Raw genomic sequence first — 22,141 nt, 5'->3', positions numbered from 1 at the left:
GAAGATAGAGCAAGGAAGGACGAGCTCTACAGACGGATGAGGTGAGAGGAGGAGGGGAGCAGGCAGCCGCGCAAGACGCACTTCGACAGGCGCATCGGCGGTGGTGGCGGCGGCGGCGGCTTCCCAGCATCGCCGCGACCGCTACACGTGCAACACCCTCAAAAACGAAACGGCCGCCAGGGCCACCAATGCGTCCCTTCCCTCCCTCCCCCTTGTCGTCGTGTGTTGCGTCTCCCATGTAGGTCTTGTGCAGGTCTGCTGGCTCTCCGATCAAGCCCCTCAAGAGGGTGGTCATGGTGGTGGGGAGTATGCCCGTGCAAGCCTTTGCGCGAGAGCAACGCGCGGAGGGTGGGGGTGGTGGTGGGGGTTGCGAGCGCAGATATGTTCTGTCGGCGGCCACACCATGGAAAACGGGCAGAGAAGGAGAGGAGCAGTGCAAGAGAGGACCGGCACAGGTGTGTACACACGTCCACATGCATGTCCCACGGGTCGGGGGTGGGGTGGGGGAGCACCCCCCAGATATGTGGTGGTTTGCTGTGGCTTTTGGTTTCGTGGTTCTACTCAGGGTGTGATAGTGAGAGGACTCGCTTCTAATGCCTCCCTTCGCCCTGCCCGCGAGGCACTGCGTTTCGCTGGCCTGCGTGCTGAGGCGCACGTATTCTGCCGTAGCCTGGGAGTGGTGGCTGCGTATAAGACGCAGCCCGGCTCTGCCATCGCTGCCTGCATCTGCGTCGACAGGCCCTGCACTTCCTGCAGCCGGCATCCTTGGCTCAGGCGCCAAGTCCCCCAGGGTGCTCCCGGGGGGAGATCTGCACGGAGACGCGGGTGCGCTCGTCGAGGTAGACCCCCTCGCCACGGGGTCTGCAGACCGTGAGCGTGCGGCCGCCCATCCAGACCCGAGCCCGCACACGCGTACACCGAGCGCGACGCGTGGCATCGGGGGGGGGGTATGCAGCGAAGCAGCGCCGCTACAGCGACCACTCGTCGCGTGTGTACTGCCCCATTCGCTCTTGATGGGGTGCGAGAGATGTGGGCAGTGCGCCCTATATATATATGTGTGCGAGTACTTGCAGCCAGGGTACTTCGGCGTGTGAGGTGTGGGTGGGGCCCACAAGCGATTAGAGGAGGCAGGATAGGCGTGCCTCGCGGCTGTCAAGGGGACAGAAGCAGGGAGGGAGTTGAGGGCGAGCACACGGCGCTACGGATCCCATCGATGCGGCTCTTGAGGGCCACTGCCGTTCCTTCTCGGTCTCCATGATTCCTCTTCGTCACTGCGGTCGGGGCATCAATGACCCAGACTAGCAGAAAGGCGGAGGCTGGAGAAGCCTACCTCACGGCGTGGGGTGGGGAAGAAGCACGAGTGCGTGAACGCTATGGCAGCTCCACCACTCCTCTTCAGCCGGCACGGCTTGCGCTCAAGATAGACGGGGCTGAGAGGGAGAGGGTGTGTGAGCCGGTGCGAAGGGGTGACGACGGTTGCTGGGGCGTAGAGACGGAACGCATGCAGCGCTCGACAGACACGCATCACACATGCGTAGACCTCATGCAACGACAACGGCGAAAAAAAACGTGAGCGAGAAGAAGTATGTGGAGGGGGGGGGGCTGTGGAGCATTCTGGAGGCGGGTGATGGTGATGGTGGCGGTGTTGGTGGGTGCTGAGGAAGCATTAAGGCCAACAACATGCACAAGAGAAGGCGCGCCAACACCAACACACTCGCTCACAACACGCCTCTCTCTCTTAACATCTATGCAATATCGGTTTCGTCCGTTTTTTTTTTGTTTCTATGCTGCCACACGCACGCGGCAGGGCGAGGGCGTGGACCAATGACGGCGCACACATATACGGATTTCAGATGGAGTGCATGTCTTTCAAGTCGTCATTCACCCAGTGCTGCGGCTGTCGGTGGCTGTGGTGGTGGTCGCTGGCTTCGTCTTGCTTGCCAGCGTCGGATACCCGACGCTGGCAAGCTTTCGCAGCGTGTCTGCCGCCGTGGGTCGTCGCGGCCGTGGTTGGGCGGCGCTGGCGGCTGCGGGCAGTGTATCCCTGAAGTAGGTTCCTGGGCCGGGGTTGCTGTTTAGTTTTGGGTCATGACGCTCGCCCGTGCCAAACAACGGCCCGCGCAGCGCTGCCACGTCGGCTGCGAGGCCGGCACCTCGGAAGTAGGTGCCAGGCCCGGGGTAGTTGTTCAGCACCGGAGAGGTCCGCTCGCCAAACCCGAAGCTAGCACCTCTGCCTTCCACCACACCCGCCGCTACCGACGCCGCTGAGTCTCTATAGTAGGTGCCGGGGCCTGGAGTAGCTGTACCTGCTACCGCCCTCATCCTCTCGCCAAAGCCGAAACTTGGGCCTGCGGCAGTCGATGTGCCGTCGAGGTTGCTTGCGCGGTAGTAGGCCCCTGGCCCAGGGGTGTCCAAGCCGCAGCATGCCAGGTGTGGTCGCGGCTCCGCATGCCCAAACGACGGCGCCGTCGCGGCACCGCAGGTGGCAGCGTCGTAGCCGGCGACAGCGTAGCTGCCAGGGCCCGGGTTTTCGTTCAGCACCGCCGATGGCCGCTTCGCGGTGCCGAAGCGCTGCGCCGGCGCTGATCCGGTAGCCGAAGTTGCCTTGAAGGAGGGCGCCACCGCGTAGGTGCCGGGGCCGGGAGTAGCTGCCAACGCCGCACCACCCACGTCGTCCATCCGCACCGCGGAGCCGAAGGACGGCCCGATCCCGGCTCCGCTGGCGAGGCTAGGGCGGTGGGGGTCATACGTGCCTGGGCCGGGTGCGTCACTGCCGCTCTGGATGTTGTTCACGGCACGCTCTGCCAGACCGAAGGCTGCGGAAGGGCCGTTGGTGCTGCTGCCACCGCCGCCGTGGTGGTGCGACGTCGGGTCGACAGGGCTGTACGTGCCTGGCCCCACGAGCGGGGAGGCGTCGACGTCCCCACTGCGCAGCACCGGCCGCGGCCCACGCGGAATCGTAAAGCTCGGGCCCCGTCCTCCCATATGTGTGCAGTCGATGGCACTCCCAACGTCGTACGACCCTGGCCCGGGGGTGCCGCCACCGACAAGGCCACCACGCATGTCTCCGCTGTGCAGGTCGTCGGTGTTGCCTTCGTGCGAGCCCACGACCATCTCCCGTGGCGCTTGCGTGAAGCTCACCGGCTGTCGAATGGCGGGCGGCGCTGGGAGGTCGTAGGCGCCGGGGCCGACACCAGCGTTGCCGTTCGCGGCGCTCAGCATCCGTGGGGCCGTGCCAAAGCGGTGCGCTGCAGCCGCCGATGCTGCGGAGGCACCGGCGCTATACGAGCCTGGCCCAGGCCCCCCGGCCAACCCCACTGGCATCGACGCTGCCGGACGTCCTTGCATGGTGAACCCGCCCGGCTGCCGTGCTACCTGAGTGGAGGTGTACGCGGTATCTGTGTCGTACGCTCCTGGACCCGGCGTGTCGCGTGTGATGTCCATCGAGTCGCCGTGGCGACCCAGCACCAGCGCCGAGCGCCGGTGCTCTTGGACGGCGACCGGATACTCGTAGCTCCCCGGGCCCGGTCGCGGCTCCTGTGGTCGTGGTGCGTGCGGCGCGGGCGGTGCCATGGTGTGGGTTGGCGCACGAGGCAGCACCTGTGCATCCGCTGCCTCGATCATGTAGCTGCCAGGCCCAACATCGCCTTTAGTGGCAGCACCAGGTGCGGTGGCGGGCGGCATGCGCGGTGCGGTGCCGAAACGGTGCGCCGCTGCTGTACTGGCTGCCATATCGCCATGAAGATCGTAAGTGCCTGGGCCGATGTTGTCCCCCTGCGCCCCTGCACCCCATTCCACAGCATCCGCCGACGCAGACAGCGCCATGCGTGGCGCCTGCAAGAAGGTCGGACCGGCCCGGGTAGAACGCGAAGTAGAGGAGGCATTCACATTCGGCGAGTATGCACCCGGACCTGGCGTCCACGGCACGCCACCGTCGTGAACGCCGACCGCCGCAGTGTCGACGTCGCCGACAGACACGTCGGCGCAGGCGTACCGCGCTGCGGTCCCGAAGCGCACGCCAGGCGCGGATGGTCGCACCGCAGCATCCACCACGTTGTACGTCCCAGGCCCAGGCAAGGTGGCGTCGCCTGTCGGCGAAGCTGTCTCTGCTTTCGGGAACGACGAGCCGCTATGCAGCGGCGCAGGAGCCGGTACGGCGTACTCGCCTGGGCCTGGCGAGGCGGTCGCGAGGGCTGATGATCCATCAGTCGCGTCTGCGGCTGCACTCCTCATCGAGGTGCCGAACCCCCACTGCGGGCCTTCAGGAAAGAAAGGAGGCAGATGGTACGCGCCAGGCCCTGGGGAGGACGCTTCGCCTTTGTCGTTGCCGCGAACGCCGTTGACGCCGCTCGCCTCACCACCGGAGAGGATGGCGGTGGCGACGCGGGGCAGCGTGGCTCGGTAGGCGGCCTCCACGCTGTACGCTCCCGGGCCCGGAGACTCCGCCACCCCGCCAGCTGCTGTACCCCCCACACTCGGGTTGCCAATATAATCACCACTGCCGCCAGCACGTGGAAAGCTGTAGGCGGCGGCGGCTGGCCCCTGCGAGCTGTGTGCCAGGCCCGCCTCGACATCATAGGCGCCAGGACCGACGCCGTCCGCCTCGGCGGCCTCCCCGACAGTGTTGGCTAGGCGGGCCGCTGTCCCGAAGCGGTGCGCCGACCGTGCTGGGCGAATCGCAGCGTCGTTCGGCGAGTAGGCGTTGGGGCCGGGCACGCTCGCAGCGCCCTCAGCGCCGTTGCGCGCATATGCAGCGAGACCACCAACGCTGCCCTCTGAGAACCGAGGTGCACACCCAAACTGGGCCGCACGCGCGGCTGCGAACCCCGTTGTGACGTAGGCGCCTGGCCCCGGGGTATCGGTGTCGCCAAGGGCGTGGGCAGAGTCGGCGCGCGGGAAGCTGATGGACGGGACCGTTGGATACAGCACACAGGGATTCGGCTCGTACGCCCCGGGGCCCGGCACGGCCGCAGCCACGCGTGCGTCGTCGCCGACGATCCGCGGAGCGCTTCCAATGCGGACCGCCGGAGAGAGCGCTCCGCAGCCAAAGCCGGCGCTCATGTCGGTGTACGCCTCCGGCATGTACGCTCCAGGTCCCGGGCCTGCGGGCATCGTCGCTGAGGCGCCCGCCTCTGCCAACCGCGGCGCAGTGCCAAAGCCCGCCGCGCCACTGCCGTCGCCGCCGTCCACCAATCGACCGGCCCGCGTCATCCGCACTTCGTAGGCACCGGGGCCCGGCCCATCCACGGCGCCTGCCACGGCGGCGGCGCGAGGGGCAGAGCCGAAGGTGTAGCCACGTCCTGCCTGCACTACGTCGGACGGGTACTGTGGGTCGTACTGCCCTGGCCCCAGCTCGGAGCCGGCACCGGCGCGCTGCTCGTGGGACGGCATCGACGCGTCACCGCTCGCGTAGTAGTCGGCGGCGCCTCGTCCTGCAGGAGCGCGTGCCAGCACCACCCGCGGTGCGTTTTTCTCGACTTGAGCGTACTGGGGGCTGTAGGCACCAGGGCCGCCGCCGTTGCCATCCTTTCGCTCCAGATCCGGACGTGCCACTGCAGAGCCCATCACCGCGCTCCGCCCAGGTGGGCTGAGGTCCACCACCTCGTACGCACCAGGGCCGACACCGTCGGTGCTCTGGCCGCCGCTGCTGCGCGAAAAGCGAGGCGCCGTGTCGAAGACGACGCCGCGGGTCATAGGCACCGCAGGCAGGTCGTACGCACAAGGGCCCGGAGCGTCGGTAACGCGTGCGTCGCTGCAGGGGAAGCGCGCGCCCGTGCGAGCAAGCGAGAAGGTGCGCGTGGACGACGCACGCATGTCCACGGGGTCGTAGAGCCCAGGACCTGGCCGCTCTGCCGCCTCGCCCGTTTCGGCGGTGGCGACGGCACGCGCGGTGGACATTACGGCACCTCGGCCAGCCGGCAGTGCGGGCAGCATGTAGCTGCCAGGACCTACATTCGCAGAGGTTGCTCCAGTCGGCACGAGCAGCGAGACTCGCGGGGCGCGGCCGATGATAGCGCCCGGGCGGTTCACGAGGCTCGTGGCGGCGTCGACGTCATAGTCGCCAGGACCGGGGGTAGCTAGATGGGCAAGGAAGAGGGCAGTGCTGGGGTGGTGCGGGCGCCCGTTGGCTGCTGCCGCTGCTGCTGCTCCTTGCCCTCCACTATTGCCCTCCGTGGCCGCCAGCGCCTGTTCATTCGGGAAGCGCGGCGCGCTCATGCCGAGGTACGCGGTGGGACCGCTCGGCGGCAGAGCCGGCAGCGTGTACGCACCAGGGCCCGGTCCGCCGTCCTGCACCTCTTCGCCCTCGACCTTTGCCCGCGCATCCGCCCCAGCGCGCGGGATAACTCCACCCTTGATGCTCTCGCGCACCACCTTGTAGCCGCTCTCCACATCGTAGGTGCCTGGGCCTGCACGCGCGCCATCAACCGTGTCGCCAGCCGTGGCTGCGCTGATCTGGACACCGGCGCGGTGGCTGCCGTCGACAGTGAGCCGCGGTGCTGTGCAGATGAGCGCGCTCGCCGCGGAGCGCTGCAATGCGCGATAGCCGGCCTCCGTATCGTAGGCGCCAGGGCCAGGATGGTCGACGGCGTGCAGGGCCCGGCCATTCAAGTCGTTTGTGCCCTCCGCGACGGCACTCACTGATACTGCCGCGCTCGGGGCGTGTCGCGCCGCGGTGCCGAAGGACCACTGCGGACTGCGCCGCATGCGCCACACGTCGACGCCGCGCACGTCGTACGTGCCAGGCCCAGGGCTGAAGCTGACGTCGTCGCTGAGCAGGGGCGATAAAGGTGGCAGCGCCATTCGCGGTGCACTGCTGCCGACTGCGCTAGCAAGGGTGTCGTCATCGGCAGCTGCCGCCGCGGAGAGGAGCGGTCCTCGTGGACCGCGGTCGTGGCGGAATGTCATAGACACCTCGGGCGCACGACGCTGCACCCACCGCAGCCCGCGCTCCACATCGTACGCGGCCGGGCTGGGTTCTCCGGGTGGCGGAGCGGCGCCTTCTGCGTTTCCGGTGCGGCCGGTCTTCGAGTCGTGTCCTCCGGCCACGGCAGCCGCGGGTGCACCTGCCGTCTTCACAGGGAAGCGCTGGCTGGTCAGGCGCAGGGCTACGCCGCTGCCGACACCCTTCCACAAATTGCCGTCGGTGGCGGCTGCAGCCGCCGCTACAGCAGCTGAAGTGTTGCTGCAACAGACTGTGTATGAGTCTGCAGCGACCGTCTGCCCGATAGTGCGCCGATTGCCACCGGCCAGGGACGGGTGCGCCACGAAGTCGGATGTGGTCGTACCGATGTACGCGCCACCGGCCCAGTCGCGCCACGGCACGACGAGTGAGGCGCGCAGGGGCGTTGCTGCTGCTGCTGCAGCGGCGGCGGCGACAACAACAGAAAAGTGTGCCCCGTCAGCGGACTTGGAAAACTGGTGGCCTGTCCGTGCCGCACCGAGCGGCCTGCTCTGGTCGTAGCGGTCGCCGTCGACGATATTGTATGCACCAGGCCCGGGCACGGCAGCCGCACGCTTCGCCCAGGTCGAGGTGTGCACATAGGCATCGCCGTACCGCAACTGCAGCTGTCGAGCACTGGTGCTGGCGAAGACGACGCCTTTGCCTATCACTTGCTTTCCCGCGGTTGGAGTGGTGTCTGCATCCTTGCCGTCCGTAGCGTCCCCATCGGTGGTGGCCGCCGCCGCACCGCCAGCAGCGACGGCCTTGCGCTCTTCACGCTTGTACACGTCGTAGGCGCCTGGGCCTGGTGTGACGGACTTGACGGCGGGCATGCGGGCCGACTTCGGGATCGCGGCACCGCGAATCCCGTGCGCTGCGGAGCTGGCCGCGTAGGCGAGATCCACGTGGTAGGATCCGGGGCCTGGCACCCCGACGGCGGGGCGGCGGCGCGGGCGGGAGAGGGCTCGCAAGGGGCTCTCATCGTTGGGCAGCGGCTGCTTCTTCCCCCTGCTGCTCCGGCCGGCCTCGTCGTGCTGGTCTTCCGCAGCTGGCGCACCATCCTTGTCTTCGTCGGAAGCTGCTGCCGCTGCATCATTCTCTGATGATGACCGATTTGAGGGCAGCTGCTGCTGCGGCTCATCTTCGACCTTTGTTGGCGCTTCCCCAGTCGGCAGGCTAGCCTGAGCCGTTGGGGTGGGCGGCCGTGGCGCTGCCGCTGCAGTGACCTCGGCGTCGTGCTTCGCCGCCAACGAAGTTGCCGTGGCCTTTGCATTGCTGCGGCGGCTACCAGAGCGCGGCGGCTGTGACGGCGGAGCGTCGCGCGCCGCGTCCATGATTATCTCAATGTACGTCCGCCGCTTCGTGGAGCCCATGACGGCGGCGCGGCCGCGCGTGCGCCTAGCCTCGGGGTCATCTAGTGCCTGCCTGAGCTGCGCCGCGCCGGCGTCGTATTCCTGCCTGTAATGCCTCGAGCTGCTTTGCTTGCCACGCGTGTTGCAGCGGCCGCGCAAGAAGGCAGAGGAGGAGCATCGACCATGAGAGGAGGTGCTGGCAGAACCGCTGCCGCCGTCGTCGGCCTTGCTCTCCAGCATTACCTCGGCGTAGAGGGCGTCGTGCGCTTGGTATGGGCAGTCAGCGGCATGCGAGGCAGGGTTCACCGCCATCGTAAAGCCGGAGAACTCCGCCCAGTAGCACGTGCACGTGCGCGTGGCGATGTCGCGGAGAACCGCCTCGCCCTTCCCGTGATCCACGCGGCCGTGTGTGGACGACACAGCGGCCACCGCGCCCGCAGAGGTCGACTTTTCTCTGCGGTGCGCACCGCAACTGCGGTCAACACGTCGATCATGACGGCAGTGATGCCTGTCGTGGGCGGGCGACTGCTGCCGCCTCCTGTGACGCGCACGTCTGGTAGAGTGGCACCGTACCTCTGGTAAGGACAGCTGCTCTGGCGACGGGCGTCGAGAGGGTGTCGCAGGTAACTGACCCGGCCACTGCAGGCGCGGGGAGTCCACAGTCGCCGTCTTCGATGCCGCTGGTGCGCCGTCCTTGTTCCTGGCCGCACAATCGGCGGACGACAACCAACGACCTCGCGCCGGCGAGGAGTGCGCGTGACACCTGCCATGAGCGGCATCGGCCACCGCACCGCGAGAGCGGTGCTCACGAGCGTTCACCGGACACGGTAGGACGATGCAGTCACACGAGTCGCATCGGCGACAGCAGTTGGGGCACTGGTGCCGCTGCGCCCGAGGCTGCCGTGGCGGCGAGCATGACCGCGAGGACGAGGTGGACGGCTTCGAGGGGCTGGAGGTGATCGCGGAGGTGTCTGTGCTGGTAAGCGCAGGCGACACGACCTTCACACTAGCCGCTGTCGACCCCGCCGTAGGCCGCGGACTCTCCTGCGTCTTCACGGACTTCTTCTCCGCCTTCACCGACTTTGTGCCGGAACGATGGCGGTTGTCGCCGTCGTCGATGACGATGATGCTGTCACTGTCAAAGTCCATGGGGGGGACGCGAATGGCCGCAGCGGCACCGTCCAATGCCTGCGGAGACGCGGTGTGCATATGGCGCCGCTGTGAGCGCGTGGGACAGCTGCGACTTCGCCGCTGCGGCGAGCAGGGGACGGAGTGTGAGGCGTGGGCGACTCTTTCGGTGGTGACGGTATCATGGCCTTGACGACGGCCCTCATCCTGCATCGCCGCGTACAGGCGCTGGAAAGAGCGCTGCATGACATCCACGTCGACGTCGCGCTCGCGGTCCTGCTTGGCTGTGCCTGTTGTGAGGTGACTGGTGGTGTGCGAGAACGAGGACGGATGCACATCAGCTGTGCGGGCGCTGCGGGAGCTGCGCGGCATGTGGGCATCCACGCGCCGCTGCCGCTTCTGCTGCCGCCGCCGCCAGCATCGATAGAGCTGCACCGCGCCGGCGCTGCTGAGGGTTCCCATCGCCGGCACCTGCACGTAGTCGTACGCGTAGGAGCCCCCATACAGATCCGTTGTGTGAGGAGCGCTGCTGCGGCTGGTGTTGGCGCTACCGCTGGTGTGGTCGTGGCCAGCGTAGCAAGCCCTCTGGCGTCTAGACCTCGATAGCCGCGACGTCGGCACCATCACGGTCGTGCGAGCAGCAACGACCGCAGCAGTGGATGTAGTGAGGCACGCCGTGAGGGTGCCCGGGGCAATGGTGGCGTTCACTTCCCTCGCCACCTCACGTAGGTACGCCGCGTAAGAGGGGGAGGACGGCATTGTGTGGTGTGTTGTGTGTGTGGGGGCTCGATGAAAGTCTCTCTGCCTGGGCGATGGCGTGCAGGCGCCGGCGGCGGTGACCCTTTCTTTCTCTCTCTATGTGTGTATGCGTGTGTCTCGCGTGCTTGCGGGAGGGGAGGGGTGACCGAAAGAGGGGGTGGGGGAGGAGAGAGCACAGCTTTAGGCGGACACACACACGAGCAGCGGCAAGCGCACGTTATGAGGGCTGCCTTAATACGGATGATTGCCTCTGCAGTCGCTCATCGACGTTTATATATATATATGTATGCACGGGTGTGCGTGTGCCGCGACTTTCTCAGAATGAGTGGTGATGGTTGTGCTGCTGTCGTGGCGGTGTTGCGCGCATGCATGCCGTGCACAAGTCTGAGTTGCGTACGCGAGCGCGCAGGCAAGTGAAGGAAGAGGTGTGCCAGAGATGCGGTGAGGTCACGGAGCGCGTCACGGACAGTCCGCCGCCCCACCGCGGCGGACACACGCCTTGTCTGCTGCAGTGGCCCGATACGCGTCAGCGGGCTAGGCGCGGATACACCAAGCAGTGCTTGCTGGCTTACTCCGTAGTTGTCGTCGCCGATGCTGCTGCTGCTGCTGCTGCCGGGAGGGATGCAAGGAAAACCACGCGCAACATCGCACGCAGGCTCTGAAGCGCACGCATACATGCACACGAGTGGACGCAGGGATTCGGATGGGGGAGGGGCGACGGCGGTAGAGCCAGTGGGAGCGCGCTTGCAAGCGGACTCGACGGAGCGAAACGTGGAGATGAAGGGAGGCGTTGAAGTAGAGTTTCGTATTCAATCTGCGCCAGTAGCGGCGGCCGCAATGAACCACATACCCATACACGTACACACACACACACGCACACAGAAGCTAAGCACCGAGAGGACGGCGTGACCGCGGCGCATGCCTCTCCCGGCACCAACGCGTGCTACTCGGGGTTCCTGACGTGTGTGCCCACTCCATCTCTCGCCTCTCCTTGCCCCAAACCCGACAACGGGCGGAGCGGCGCTAAAGGCCCTTGTTGAACTCGACATGCGTGATGGCGTGGCCAGCGGCGTTCGTCTGCCCCTGGAAGGACGCCTCCAGCCAGCTCACCGGCACCACCGTCTTCTGCGGGAACACGGCGATGCTCATCGGCAGTGCGACGCACAGCACGCTGACCAGCGTCAGCACGTTCACTGGTAGGAAGAGCTGCGCGCGGCGCTGCACGAAGAAGCGGACGCCCTTTGTCGGGTGGAAGAGAACGTTCATGAAAACTGGTGGCAGCAGCATCAGCGGCACAGGGATCATGACGCGGCTGAGCGCTACCTGCGCCACAGCAAGGCGGCCGGCCACGGCGGACGGCTTGCCGTCGTTCAGGTCCTTACCCGTCTCCGGATCTTGCACGGCAATGCCGCGCAGCACATCGCGGAACCGAATGACCCCAAGGTTCGCGATGTTCGCACATGCCACGGCGGTGTAGGGAATCATCAGCTGCAGGAGCAGTGCCGCCGACGACGTCGACGCCGAGAGGGCGGAGGCGACCTTACTGAGCTGGTACGAGGTGCCACACGCGGTGCATGTGGCCACGACGTAGCTTATTGCGAGCTCATGCAGCGGCAGCCCGTCCTTGCCGCTGCCGTTGCAGTAGTTAAAGCCGACGTTGTACGTCTGGTTCGAGAACTGCCAGAACATGGCCCGTGCGGGGGTCTGCTGCGATGGCGCCAGCATACCACACAGGTTGATGAAGTTCATCGGCACAAACGCGGAGAACCGGAACGGCATGAGGATGGGCTTCCCCGACTCGGGGTGGACGATGCATTGCACTCGCTGCCGCGCGTCAAGGTAGTCGGCCACCTTTACTGTGGCCCAGCCCTCCTCACGGCGGTCGACACGCTCGAGGAGCGCTTCGCTCAGCGCTAGCCGCGTCGGCGACGTGAGGAGGGTGCGAGGGTCAGTCATGGAGAGAAAGCGAAGGAAGCGTCCCTTGTACGTCGACTGGTCCGGCTGCAAGTCCTGCGGGAAGTGCGGCACCTCCCCGAGGGTGGCGTCTGGTCTGAGCTGCTTCATGCTGAGGAGACCACACACATGCCCTTTCGTTGGAGCTGTCTGTCACCGTCCTCCGTAGCTCGCTGCTGCGCCGTGGGGGGGGGGGAGGCGAGGGAAGGGGCTCGGGACGGCGAGGGAAGAAGAATTCTGTGGAAGCGACAGTGTGACAACCAGTGATGGCGAAGGCGAAGATAGAGGGAGGGGTGAGGTGGTGATGGTGGTGGAGGGGGAGGCGAGGTCGGTTGTGAGTGGTTGAACGACATGCACGCACACGCCACAGCGGGGGAGAGGGGCGACTCGCACCCATATGGTGAGAGAGGAGGCGGCAGGTTACAATGTACGAGGGAGTGACAGAGAAGGAAAAAAAAGGCTTACAGAAGACAAGGCAGATGTGCACGCGCGATCTCTCCCTCTTTTTCTCTTTCCTCATCGTTGCAACTGGAGAGTATTGGCGGAACCGATGCTCACAACATGTGGTCACGCGACACACACGCCTGTGCGTCGGGTGGGCAATGACATGCGCAGGGAGTATGGCGAGGGCGGTGGATGATGAGCGTGGCGGCGGTGGTCGTGGTGCGTGTCGGAGAGCCAAAGGTGAACAAGGAAAGGCCGCAGCCCAACGCGACGTCGGTGAAGGTGCGGTGCCAGAGGCCCACCATCTCCCTCTCTTCAATGGCCACAACTACGACCAGCAGCAGCGGACACCCGCGAACGCCGCACGCCGCTTACGCGCCGCCGCACGTGTGTGAGAAGCAGGTACGGAACACAATGTAAGGCAGTAAAGGGACAATCGGTCGGGTATGGGGCGACGGTGCTGCCACCTGGCTCACCTGAGGGAGGGAGGGAGGGAGGGAGGGAGGGGGGCTTCGTACGTGTGTGCGTGCGTGGCAGCGGCACCGGCGCATACACCTGTTTCACTCACACCACGGACCCGCGCATCAGCTCCTCCGCCCTCCTCTTCCACCCTGATGCTCGGGGTTGTCATGCAGCTTCGAGCGGGAGGATGTCCTCGCGGCTGCCACGGCGCACACCACGAATAAAGAGAACGCAATCGCCAACGTCGACGGGCGTGCGCACCGGCTGCTTGCGTATGCTGGGACCTGCTCGGCTTGCCGTGACCGCACGCTCCAACTCAGCGCGTACAGCCTGCTGCAACTCAAGCGGCTTCTTGTTGACCAAACCGCTGCCGCACGACTCGCTGCTGCGTGTCTGCGTAGACGCGACGCTGCTCAGCGGAAAAGTGTGTGACTGCTGCCGGTGGCGATGGTCTGGCTGCTCTTGATGTCCCAGCCGATGGTGAGGGTGCCAAGGTTGCCGGGCTGTGCCACCCCCCCCCCTTCGCAGGTCTCGGTAAAGCGCGCAGCCAGCCCCTCCTTGGGGGTTGTCCGGAAGCAACAGGCTACTCGGAGGATTGCCGCTTGGGCGGCTGCCGTTGCTGCTGCAGCGACTCATCGTCGATGGACGCAATGAGGCCGTGCTCGAGTGACGCGTTTCGCGCAGGTGCTGCCGACGTCCGAGGATGTGCAGAGGGGAGGGGGGCAAGAGGGAAGAGGGGTCATCATCACCTGCACACGTCGCGATGGTTCTTCCTGACGTGTACGTCTGCGTAGGTGGGGCAGGAGGTGGTGCCGGGTGCCTCCGCGCGCACCCGTGACACGCTGGAGCCAGCGGCGACGACGACATCGACCATCGTGCCTCGGTGGATGCGGGCTGCGCTCAGGCGGTGCTTCTAAGAAGAGGTGCGGGAAGGGCAAGCGAAGCAGCGAGGGAGCCGTGCACAGCGCGACTCGGTCTTGCACCTTGTGCCGTGTGTACCGGCCCCGATGTGCAGGTGCGGCTGGCGTAGGCAACGGGGAGAGCGACTGAGCGGCTGCGGGCTCGGCATCGGTGCAGCAGCGCCATCCGTCGAATCCTGTTGAGTGGAAGCAAGGGGACGGATGGGCGCACGGACGGGCGGAGGAGGGAGGGTGGGGCCTCTGCGCAGGCAGGCACACAGGCATTAGGGCGGCTTGATGTGCTCACGCCTGCTTTAGAACCACACTGAGCGCCGCACCGCAAGGTGAGGGGTGTCGATGCCCTCCTGCAGGGAAGGACGTTCCGCAGCGGGCACCGCCGACGGCCATGAGCCCGACACAGATGCGGACGGTGGCGTTGGGGCCGCCGCAGCTACACTCGGTGTTGCTGTTGCGGGAAGGCCCAGCGTGAATTCCGCAGAGTGATCGTGGCGACGTTGCTGGACCGGCTGGGGCAGACCGTACTTGCGGCGCAGCTGCGACGCTAGACTTTCTGGCGGCAGCCGCGGCGGCGTGCGGTGGCCACGAAGGGCACTCGCGTGCGCATCGAACGGCGACGCGTCTTCCGCTGCTGCGTCTGCTGCGGACGACGGTGGCGTCTCGCGCCCCTCTGCTAGTGGAGACATGCTGTCCGAGAGGTGCCGCGATGGTGCCGATCGATATGGCTGCAGCGGCCGAGGCGAGACGAACGGCGTCGACGCCAAAGGTGAGCGCCACCACCGCGGCTGCACTGAGGGCGAGGCTGACGGCGGGTGCCGATGGGGGCGCATAACGACGCCGGGGAGGCCGTCTTCATCTGTGCCGGTGGTGAAGTAGGTTGGGAAGCTGTAGAGAAGTAGTGCATCCAGACCGTTGAGCTTCTCCAAGAGATCGATAGCGAGGCCATCCTTGTCGACGGCGGCGCGCTTGAAGGGCTCAGGTGTCATCGTCTGCGGCCCACCGGCTGCGTGCGACGTCTCTCGCCCCTCCCAGCACGTCTGCTTCGATGCATCGCTAAATTCCTTGACCTCGCCATCGTCGCCGCTCACCACCTCCGGCTGAAGGGAGAAGCGCACACGGCGCGGCGAGGCCGGCACAGCGGTGCATGTAGTGACGGTGGCCATTTTCTGCTGCTGCCGCTGCTCTCTTTTCCACGGTTGTGGGCCCTCCAGCGCCCGCCTCGGGTCGTCTTCGGCGCTCGCTGGTGGCTCAGACTCCGGTATCGCCTCTGCAGCAGCAGCCGATGCTAGGGCCGTACTGGCTGTCGCCTCGACGGGCGTGACTGAGCTCTGGAGGGCGTCACGGGCCACTACTTCCACGCCTGTAGAACCCGCATCGCCTGTGCTATGCGATGCATCGACGGCTCCCTCGCCTTCTGGCACAAGCACCGCTGCTCGTGCAGCTTCCACGACTTCGACCACATGCAGGTTGCGGGATGGCGAGGACGATGCTGCAGAGGCGGCGGAACACGATGACGGCACCGGCGGAGGATATCGGTGGGACGCTGCATTGGTGTGCTTCCCCGCAGAGGGTGGACTCGCAGCAGCGTGGCCATCGGGTGCGTAGTCCACCGTGCCGGCGGCGCCGTCGATATCGTCAAGGGTGCCGTGACGGTCGCTGTCAGTGATAGGTTCGCCTCTGTCGATTGACAAGGGCCGTGCCTGGGCCGCCTGCGGCGACGCAGTGGGCGGTATAGCTAGGTCATCCACGGCCGCGGTTACTGACGAGGTAGACTCGTCCGAGGACAGCTGCGCCGCAGCGGCGGGGATGGCCGCAGCTGAGCTGCCCGACGCCACCACGGGGTAATGGCCCTTATCTGCGCCGTCAGCGCCAGGGCCGGGGTGCTGCAGGGCAGCTCCTTCCTGGCTGTCTTCTACGTGAAAGGACAGCACTGATGAGGCACTGCGGTTGCTGCTGCTGCTCTCTGCGAGATCGACATCGCCGCCGTGGTCCTTAGCGTGCTTGACTTCGCCACCAACCTCCGTGGCAGCAGCTGCCTGAGGCGACGGTGTCACCAGCACCGCTGGCGAAGCCGACGAAGACGAGCTGTCGTCCGCATCGCGCTCCCCCGTGGCGACTTCTACTTCATTTCGCATCTCCGACGCATCCCCGGCAAGCGGCTGCGCCGTGGTGTCGCCCATTGGCAGCGGCGCACTCGCGGCGGCGGCGTCGCCACACACGACAACAGCAGCCGCCGCAGCGTGTTCCTCTTCGCTCGCAGAGGCCTCTTCACGCGGCTGCTGCGACACGGATACGGTTGCTACCACAGGCTCTCTAGCAGCACCGCCGTCGTCCTCGACGCTCGCGTCTCTGCTGCTTCGTGTTGCAGCCAGCGGACTGCGACTGCCGCTCCTCTTGCCGCCTCTGTCGTTGACGGGTGCCGTCGCAGCGCCGCCTAGGGTCTGACTCGTTGGCAGCGCCGGTGCCGCTGGCGCCTCTTGCTCCTGCATCGCCGCCGCCTTACCCATGGCACGCAATACCAGTATGGTCTCCACAATGTAGAGCCGCTGAAGTGTGTGCCTTGCTTCCTGCTCCTTCGAAACGCGCTCGCGTCGTGCATGGCGCTCCCGCCGCATCAGCCTTGTGAGCAAGGCACCGTCGATGACCACTGGGGTAGGCGTGAAGAAGTGCGTTAGCTGCGCCGGGGGCAAGGGCGCCGTTCCAGCTTGCGGCGACAAGCCGACGTCGCGGTCCGCCGCCGCCGCGTCCGCGCTCTGCGCGTGCATCGACGACAGAACAGCACCGCACGAGGCCGAGACTGACGTGATCGGCGGGGCTGCTGCAGTGTTGCCGTCGGAGCAGGCAGCCTTCTGCTTTCCGCCTGCCTGCGTCATCCGGCGACGTGAACAGCGCCGAGGGGCGGCGTAGAGGTCTTCGCGTATACGCCGCTGCACGAGCGTGGGTGCCGTGACTGGCCGCGCGTGAGCCTGCCGCAGATTGGCCGCGTTCTCACTCGCAGCAACAGCAGCCGTGTCAACACACTCGTCGGCGCCCCTGTGCATCATCGAGAGCAGCCCCAAGGTCATGTACTCGTTCAGCTGTTGCGGACGGCAGGCGGCGCACGACGGTCGCAGCGCCTGCGCGTACGAGGCTGCCACATGCGCCACCGAGGCGGTGTCGGCACCCGCTTCGTGCGTTGCATGAGGGAGAGACGCCCGCTCCATGATCGTCGACGGCTCCTGCTGCTGGTTTTGCTGGCGCTGCGGTGGTTGGTAGTACTCGGCCCGCAGCGCCGCGGCACAGCGCGCCACCTCAGCCTCCATCGTTGCATCGACCTGCGTCGGTGCCGGCGCAGATCGCCTCCCTCGCGTAGAGGACGAGGAAGCAACTCCGCGATTGCGTTCTCCCTCGACTTGCTCTCGGCTGAGGTGCTGATGAGGATACTGATGCCGACGCGCGCTGTAGTTGTGCCGCCAGTGCGCCTTCATGAACACCTCATCATCCGTGGCGTTGCCACCTTCGTCGATCTCGGACGTTGCAGGGGGCTGCGGTGCTGACTGTGCCACGAGATCTTCGAGTAACTGCTCGTATCTGCGCTGCAATGCCATCATGGCGAAGCATGTTGCATCGCCTGGCAGCTGCGTCGAGCTCGAGTGGTGCGGGGCTGCCTCGGCGTCGTCGTTGCCGCTATCCGTCGCACCCGGCCTCCGCACTGCAGCCAACACGCTGTCCGCCTTAGAGGTGTGGGAGGTATAGGAGGCGCTAGCACTAGGCCGCTGCTGCGGCTGCCCACGCACTCCGGCTGCTGTCGCCGTACGTGGCGTGTGCGGCGCAGGTGATGAGTCGTCCCTGCCGCCGCGTCCATCCACCGCCGCAGACTCCACCTCATTGGCCTTACTGCTGCCGTAGTCGTTGGGATGGCTGAGACGCGCTGAGACTATCGGGCCGTGGCAACGGTGTGCGGCACGGGTGTTGCCTGCGCTTGACCTTCTCGTGGGGGCCGGCGTCGAGGCAGTGGCAACGGTGGTGATACCCACGCGAGATGGCAGCGGCCCAGCAGTGAGAGCGGGGGTCGCCATTGCGCGGCGCTGCTCAGCGCCGCGCAATGGCTGGCGTGACGGCGTTGCCACCGCTGCTGCTGCCGCCGCCGCCGCCGCCGCCGCCGGGCTCGCCGCCGCCCAAAGCTCGCGTCGCCGTCGCTCCTCTACAATGACGTCCAGCTCGCGAATATCGCGTCTTAGGGCTGCCTCGTACTGCTCCAGCCGACCGGGGGTGAGCGGGCGTGGCGGGAACGGTGCCGTGCCGCTCTGACGCGACTTCACCGCGGACCGCCGTGAGCCGGCCCACAGTTGCGACCCAGACGCACGGCGTGACGCCGCCACCGCCTCAGCGGCCACAACTGCCGCCTTCGCGGACCCGCTCTTCCGCTCCGCATCGCGTTTCGGCAGCCGGGCAAGGCTTGCTCGACCGGCATGGCTCAGCAGCTCCTGCCGATGCCGTGTCGCTGGACGCGTGCGCCACGACACGGCGAAGTGGTTCACTGAGGAGGTGACGCGCGACTTCGCGCGCAGCTCGCGACGTCGCGCTGCGAGAATAGCGGCAGAGGCTATCGGCGGCGGCAGCGGCGGCACCGCGTCACCGTGACAGTCCCTGCTGGAGGAACCGTCGGGGTCGCCTCGGTCAGAGTTGTCGTTGGTGGCATTGTGATGCCGCGCACCCTCGCAAGGGCGTCGGAAGGTGCGCGATGATTCGCCGTCGCCACGCAGCGCACGCCGATAGTGCCTCTGGCTCGCTTTCCGGCTAGCCAAAGCCTTAACACTGGCGGCAAGGCCGCGATCGTTGGCGTCGCAACGTTGACGGCAGCCCCGTTGTGACAGGCGCCGGCTGCTGCGATCTAGTCGGCCGTCGCTGCTTGCGGATCTGTCGGAGGACTGCGACTTCAGCGGCGGTGTCGGGGAGGATGGGCGGTCCTGAAGAAACTTCGACACACCGTTGGCTTGTTCCTTCTGTTGTTTTCGCCCCTCGCGTCGGTGCCGATGCCGCCGTGGTCCGCTCCGTCGCCCTCTTTCCCTGCACCGGCGACGAGGCTTTTCAGCGCCCGACGCGGATGTCAAGGGCGTAGACGAGGAGGAGGTGTCGACGTCACCGGCACTGCCGCTGCCACTGCTGCGCCGATCATCGCCTCCTGCTGCCGATGCTGACAACGAGGCGCCATCTTGCGCTTCCGCGTCATGAAGACGTCGCCGCCGCCGACGAAGGTCAGGGCGCTTCGCGTCCTTCCTCTTACGCCGCCCCTTACTCTCCTCAGCACCGCCACTCGCACCTTCTACAGGTACTGCTGGCGCTGCTGCGGCTGGTGGTATCAGTGGCGCCACCCCCGCTACGCCATCGCCCCGCCCTCGATCCTCCTCTTCGTCCGTGGGGAAGTTGATGGAGTCGCCGTGCCACGAGCTCGTTATCTCGCGTTTCGGCGTCGCGCGTCCTGGCTTGACCGCGGTTGCTGATGCCGCTGCGGGGGTGACGGCCGGCGGTGGCTGCCTCTGCTTGCATCCGACCAGCGTGTCAGCGGAGCGGAGGTTGGTACTGCTGTCGGTGGTCTTCACGGTGTTCCCCAGCGTCGACATCTGCAGCGATGCCGCGACGGCAGTGGTTGTGGCGGCGTTGTCCTCGTGCTGGCGAGTTCGTCGCTGCTGCTGCGACGACGACGAAGACGGTTGAAGTGGCCGCTGTGTTTTGACATCTACACTCCCGTGTCCGGCCCCGCTGACCAGTCGCTTGAACATGGAGTACAGCCGCGACAGGCCGGAGGCGAGGCTGCTGCTGCGGGTGGATTGAATGGAGCTGGTGCTGCGACCGCTCGTCTTGACATCTCGACCCTCGCCACCGCCTTCGCCATGCTTGTCGACGCCCGACTTGGCTGCTACGGAGCTCCTACTGCGGGCGCAGATGGTTTTGGAGGGGAAGGACTTGAAGATCGAGGACGCGCTCCTGTGCTCACGATGAGCGCCTCCGCCACCGACCCGAGTCTCTCGCGGCGACGGAGTGCTCGTCGGTCTCAGGGTGTGCTCCTTTTCGTCCTCCTTCTCACGCTCTGCGTGGCGCTTGAGCTCTGCAATGATTGCCGGCGGGGCAGAGGGGTGCTGCAGCTGCCGTGGTGGCGCTGGCTGAGAGAGGCGACCGTCGCCCGCGGTCGTGCGGCCATCGGCCGTTCGCTTCACCAGAGCCGGCTGGACGAAACTGGGCAGGGGCTTGCCATGCAGGCCCAGCATGCTTTGGGACGGCGTCGACGTCGACGCCAGCTCGGCGCCGTCCTCAAAGGCTGCGTCTCGAAAGTATGTTGATTCCTTGGGCGCCGCTGTCGCCGACTTCACGACCTCGCGAGGCGTGTTCAGCGTCAGGAGTGCGTTGGACTCATCGAGTGAGAAGTCTGAAGACTGCACTCGGCGACTTGCCGCGGCTGGCCGCAACGAAGGACGGGCAGGGGAGAGGTACAGGCTTCCCCCAGAGGCGCCACGGGCCTGCTGGAGGCCCGTGCTGAGACCCAAAAGTGGCAGCGAGACGCCGCCGCGCGGCGTCACCGGGTTCGCCATCGTCATCTCGCTCACGGTGCAGTACATCGGGTCGTCTTCGTTCTGCATGCTACTGGACAGCAACCTCAGGTGCGGCGTGTGGTGCTGCGGGCCCGCATCGGGTAACGCAATGCGCCCAGGGCTCGCGGGCGATGCCGTGGGCAGCGTTGCACCGACGATGTCGGCTGCGCCCGTGGTCGTCGCTGCCGTGGCCGCGGAGACGGTGTAGCCAGGGCTTGTATGGCGCGACCACGAAGGAGAGGACCGCCGCTGCTCATTCCTTGGCTGTTGCGCGGGTGGCGACGTCGGCGTCTGCGGTTTCGGTCCCGATATATCCTTCGAAGGCGCTGTGCCCGTCGTTGTTGATGACAGCGGCGGCGGTGATTCGTGCGCAGTAGCTCTCGCCTTCGTGGAAGGCGTCAGCGCCGTGCCAGGACGCTGGTGCTGCTCTTGGGGTAGTGGAAGTGCCGCTTGTTCGACGGCACTCGTACGGGACGCCGGCACGGCAGCAACCACCGGCGCCGCCATCGTATCATCTGCGTCATCATTCTTCTCTGCCTCGAAGTTTATAGTCTCGTCTGCGGTGGTGGCGATGAGGGTGGTGGTGGTCGCCGTCACGTTGCTCGCTCTCGTTGGCTGCTGCGGTGGCACAAGCAGCTGCCGAGATGGGGCCGTCGGCGACGGTGACTGCGCCCACGCCTGGGTCGTTCGTTCACCCTCGTTGATGGCATCACCTGCGGCACCTTGCCGACATCGTCGCTTGGCACTGGCGCCGTTGCCGCTGTGATCGCTGTCGTCGTCGAGGCCCTCGCTGTCGGAGCTGCGACTCCGAGATCTCTGGAAGTCCTCCGAGTCGAGCTGCTGTACAGCTCGCACAAAATCAAGGCTCGCGTCTCTTTTCAGGGAAGGGCGGGCGAGGTGGCCCTTGCGCCGCAGCCCTGCCGGTCGAATTGCCTGGAAAGGCGTGATGGGCTTTGCCACGTGCGCCGAGGCAGGAGAGGCGACCGGCAATGGTGCACCGCCATCTGCCGCTTCATCTCCGAACGGGGCCGGCGAGGTGGGCGGCTGTGGCCGTGTCGGCTTCGGTACTTGTATGGCGGGCATCGGGTGGTGCACATCACCACGGCCGGCTCGCATAATCTCGTTGTCGTCGCTGGGCGGCGACTCCGTGGGGCTGCCACCAGCCACATCACCGCTGCCATTCGACGGGGCTAAGGAGAAATCGATCGAGGTTGTCTCGGCCGCGGCATCATCCTCCATCGTGACGACTTGGCCAGGCGGGAAGGAGGGATCCGGGGGGGGAGGCAAGCACCAGGTGCTAATAGGGTGTGGGCGAGCAGCCGCCGTGTGCGACCGCGCCTCGCTCTCTCTCCCTGTGTGTGTCTGCTTCAAGAGCGAGGTGGGCCACACACGCACACGAAGAGCCACGGCACGGGTGGGGTGGGGTGCGATGATATACGCGTGCCCGTGCTGGCGTAGCTAGCAGGCAACAGCACTCACAGATAACTGGGAGGGCAAGTATAAAGCGAGGAGCAGCAAGTGTGTGTGTGTGTATGGACTGGAGACGCTGGAAACATGGGAGCGTTACCGAGCGCGGCACACCACGCAAGCGAGAGTGACGGGTGTAGTGATGGTTGG

At 66.4% G+C, this 22,141-nt stretch overlaps 3 protein-coding genes across 3 annotated transcripts; all 3 read right to left on the bottom strand.

Annotated features, from left to right (window-relative positions):
- Window positions 1–1,881: 1,881 nt before the first annotated feature.
- Window positions 1,882–9,882, bottom strand: LINJ_05_0690 (conserved hypothetical protein; the record flags this gene model as incomplete). The annotated part of the gene is made up of 1 exon (XM_001462995.2): window positions 1,882–9,882. One exon carries the CDS (start codon window positions 9,880–9,882, stop codon window positions 1,882–1,884), a length of 8,001 nt encoding a protein of 2,666 aa, XP_001463032.2.
- Window positions 9,883–11,202: 1,320 nt separating this feature from the next.
- On the bottom strand, window positions 11,203–12,243 carry LINJ_05_0680 (sre-2/carboxylate carrier-like protein; the record flags this gene model as incomplete). The annotated part of the gene is made up of 1 exon (XM_001462994.1): window positions 11,203–12,243. One exon carries the CDS (start codon window positions 12,241–12,243, stop codon window positions 11,203–11,205), a length of 1,041 nt encoding a protein of 346 aa, XP_001463031.1.
- Window positions 12,244–14,251: 2,008 nt separating this feature from the next.
- On the bottom strand, window positions 14,252–21,763 carry LINJ_05_0670 (conserved hypothetical protein; the record flags this gene model as incomplete). Its single annotated transcript, XM_001462993.2, has 1 exon — window positions 14,252–21,763. The coding sequence occupies one exon, from the start codon at window positions 21,761–21,763 to the stop codon at window positions 14,252–14,254; it is 7,512 nt and encodes a 2,503-aa protein (XP_001463030.2).
- Window positions 21,764–22,141: the final 378 nt, after the last annotated feature.

Source organism: Leishmania infantum, chromosome 5 (assembly GCF_000002875.2).
Source record: "Leishmania infantum JPCM5 genome chromosome 5".
NCBI lineage: Eukaryota > Euglenozoa > Kinetoplastea > Trypanosomatida > Trypanosomatidae > Leishmania > Leishmania infantum.
This window is presented reverse-complemented; position numbering and strand designations above follow the sequence as displayed.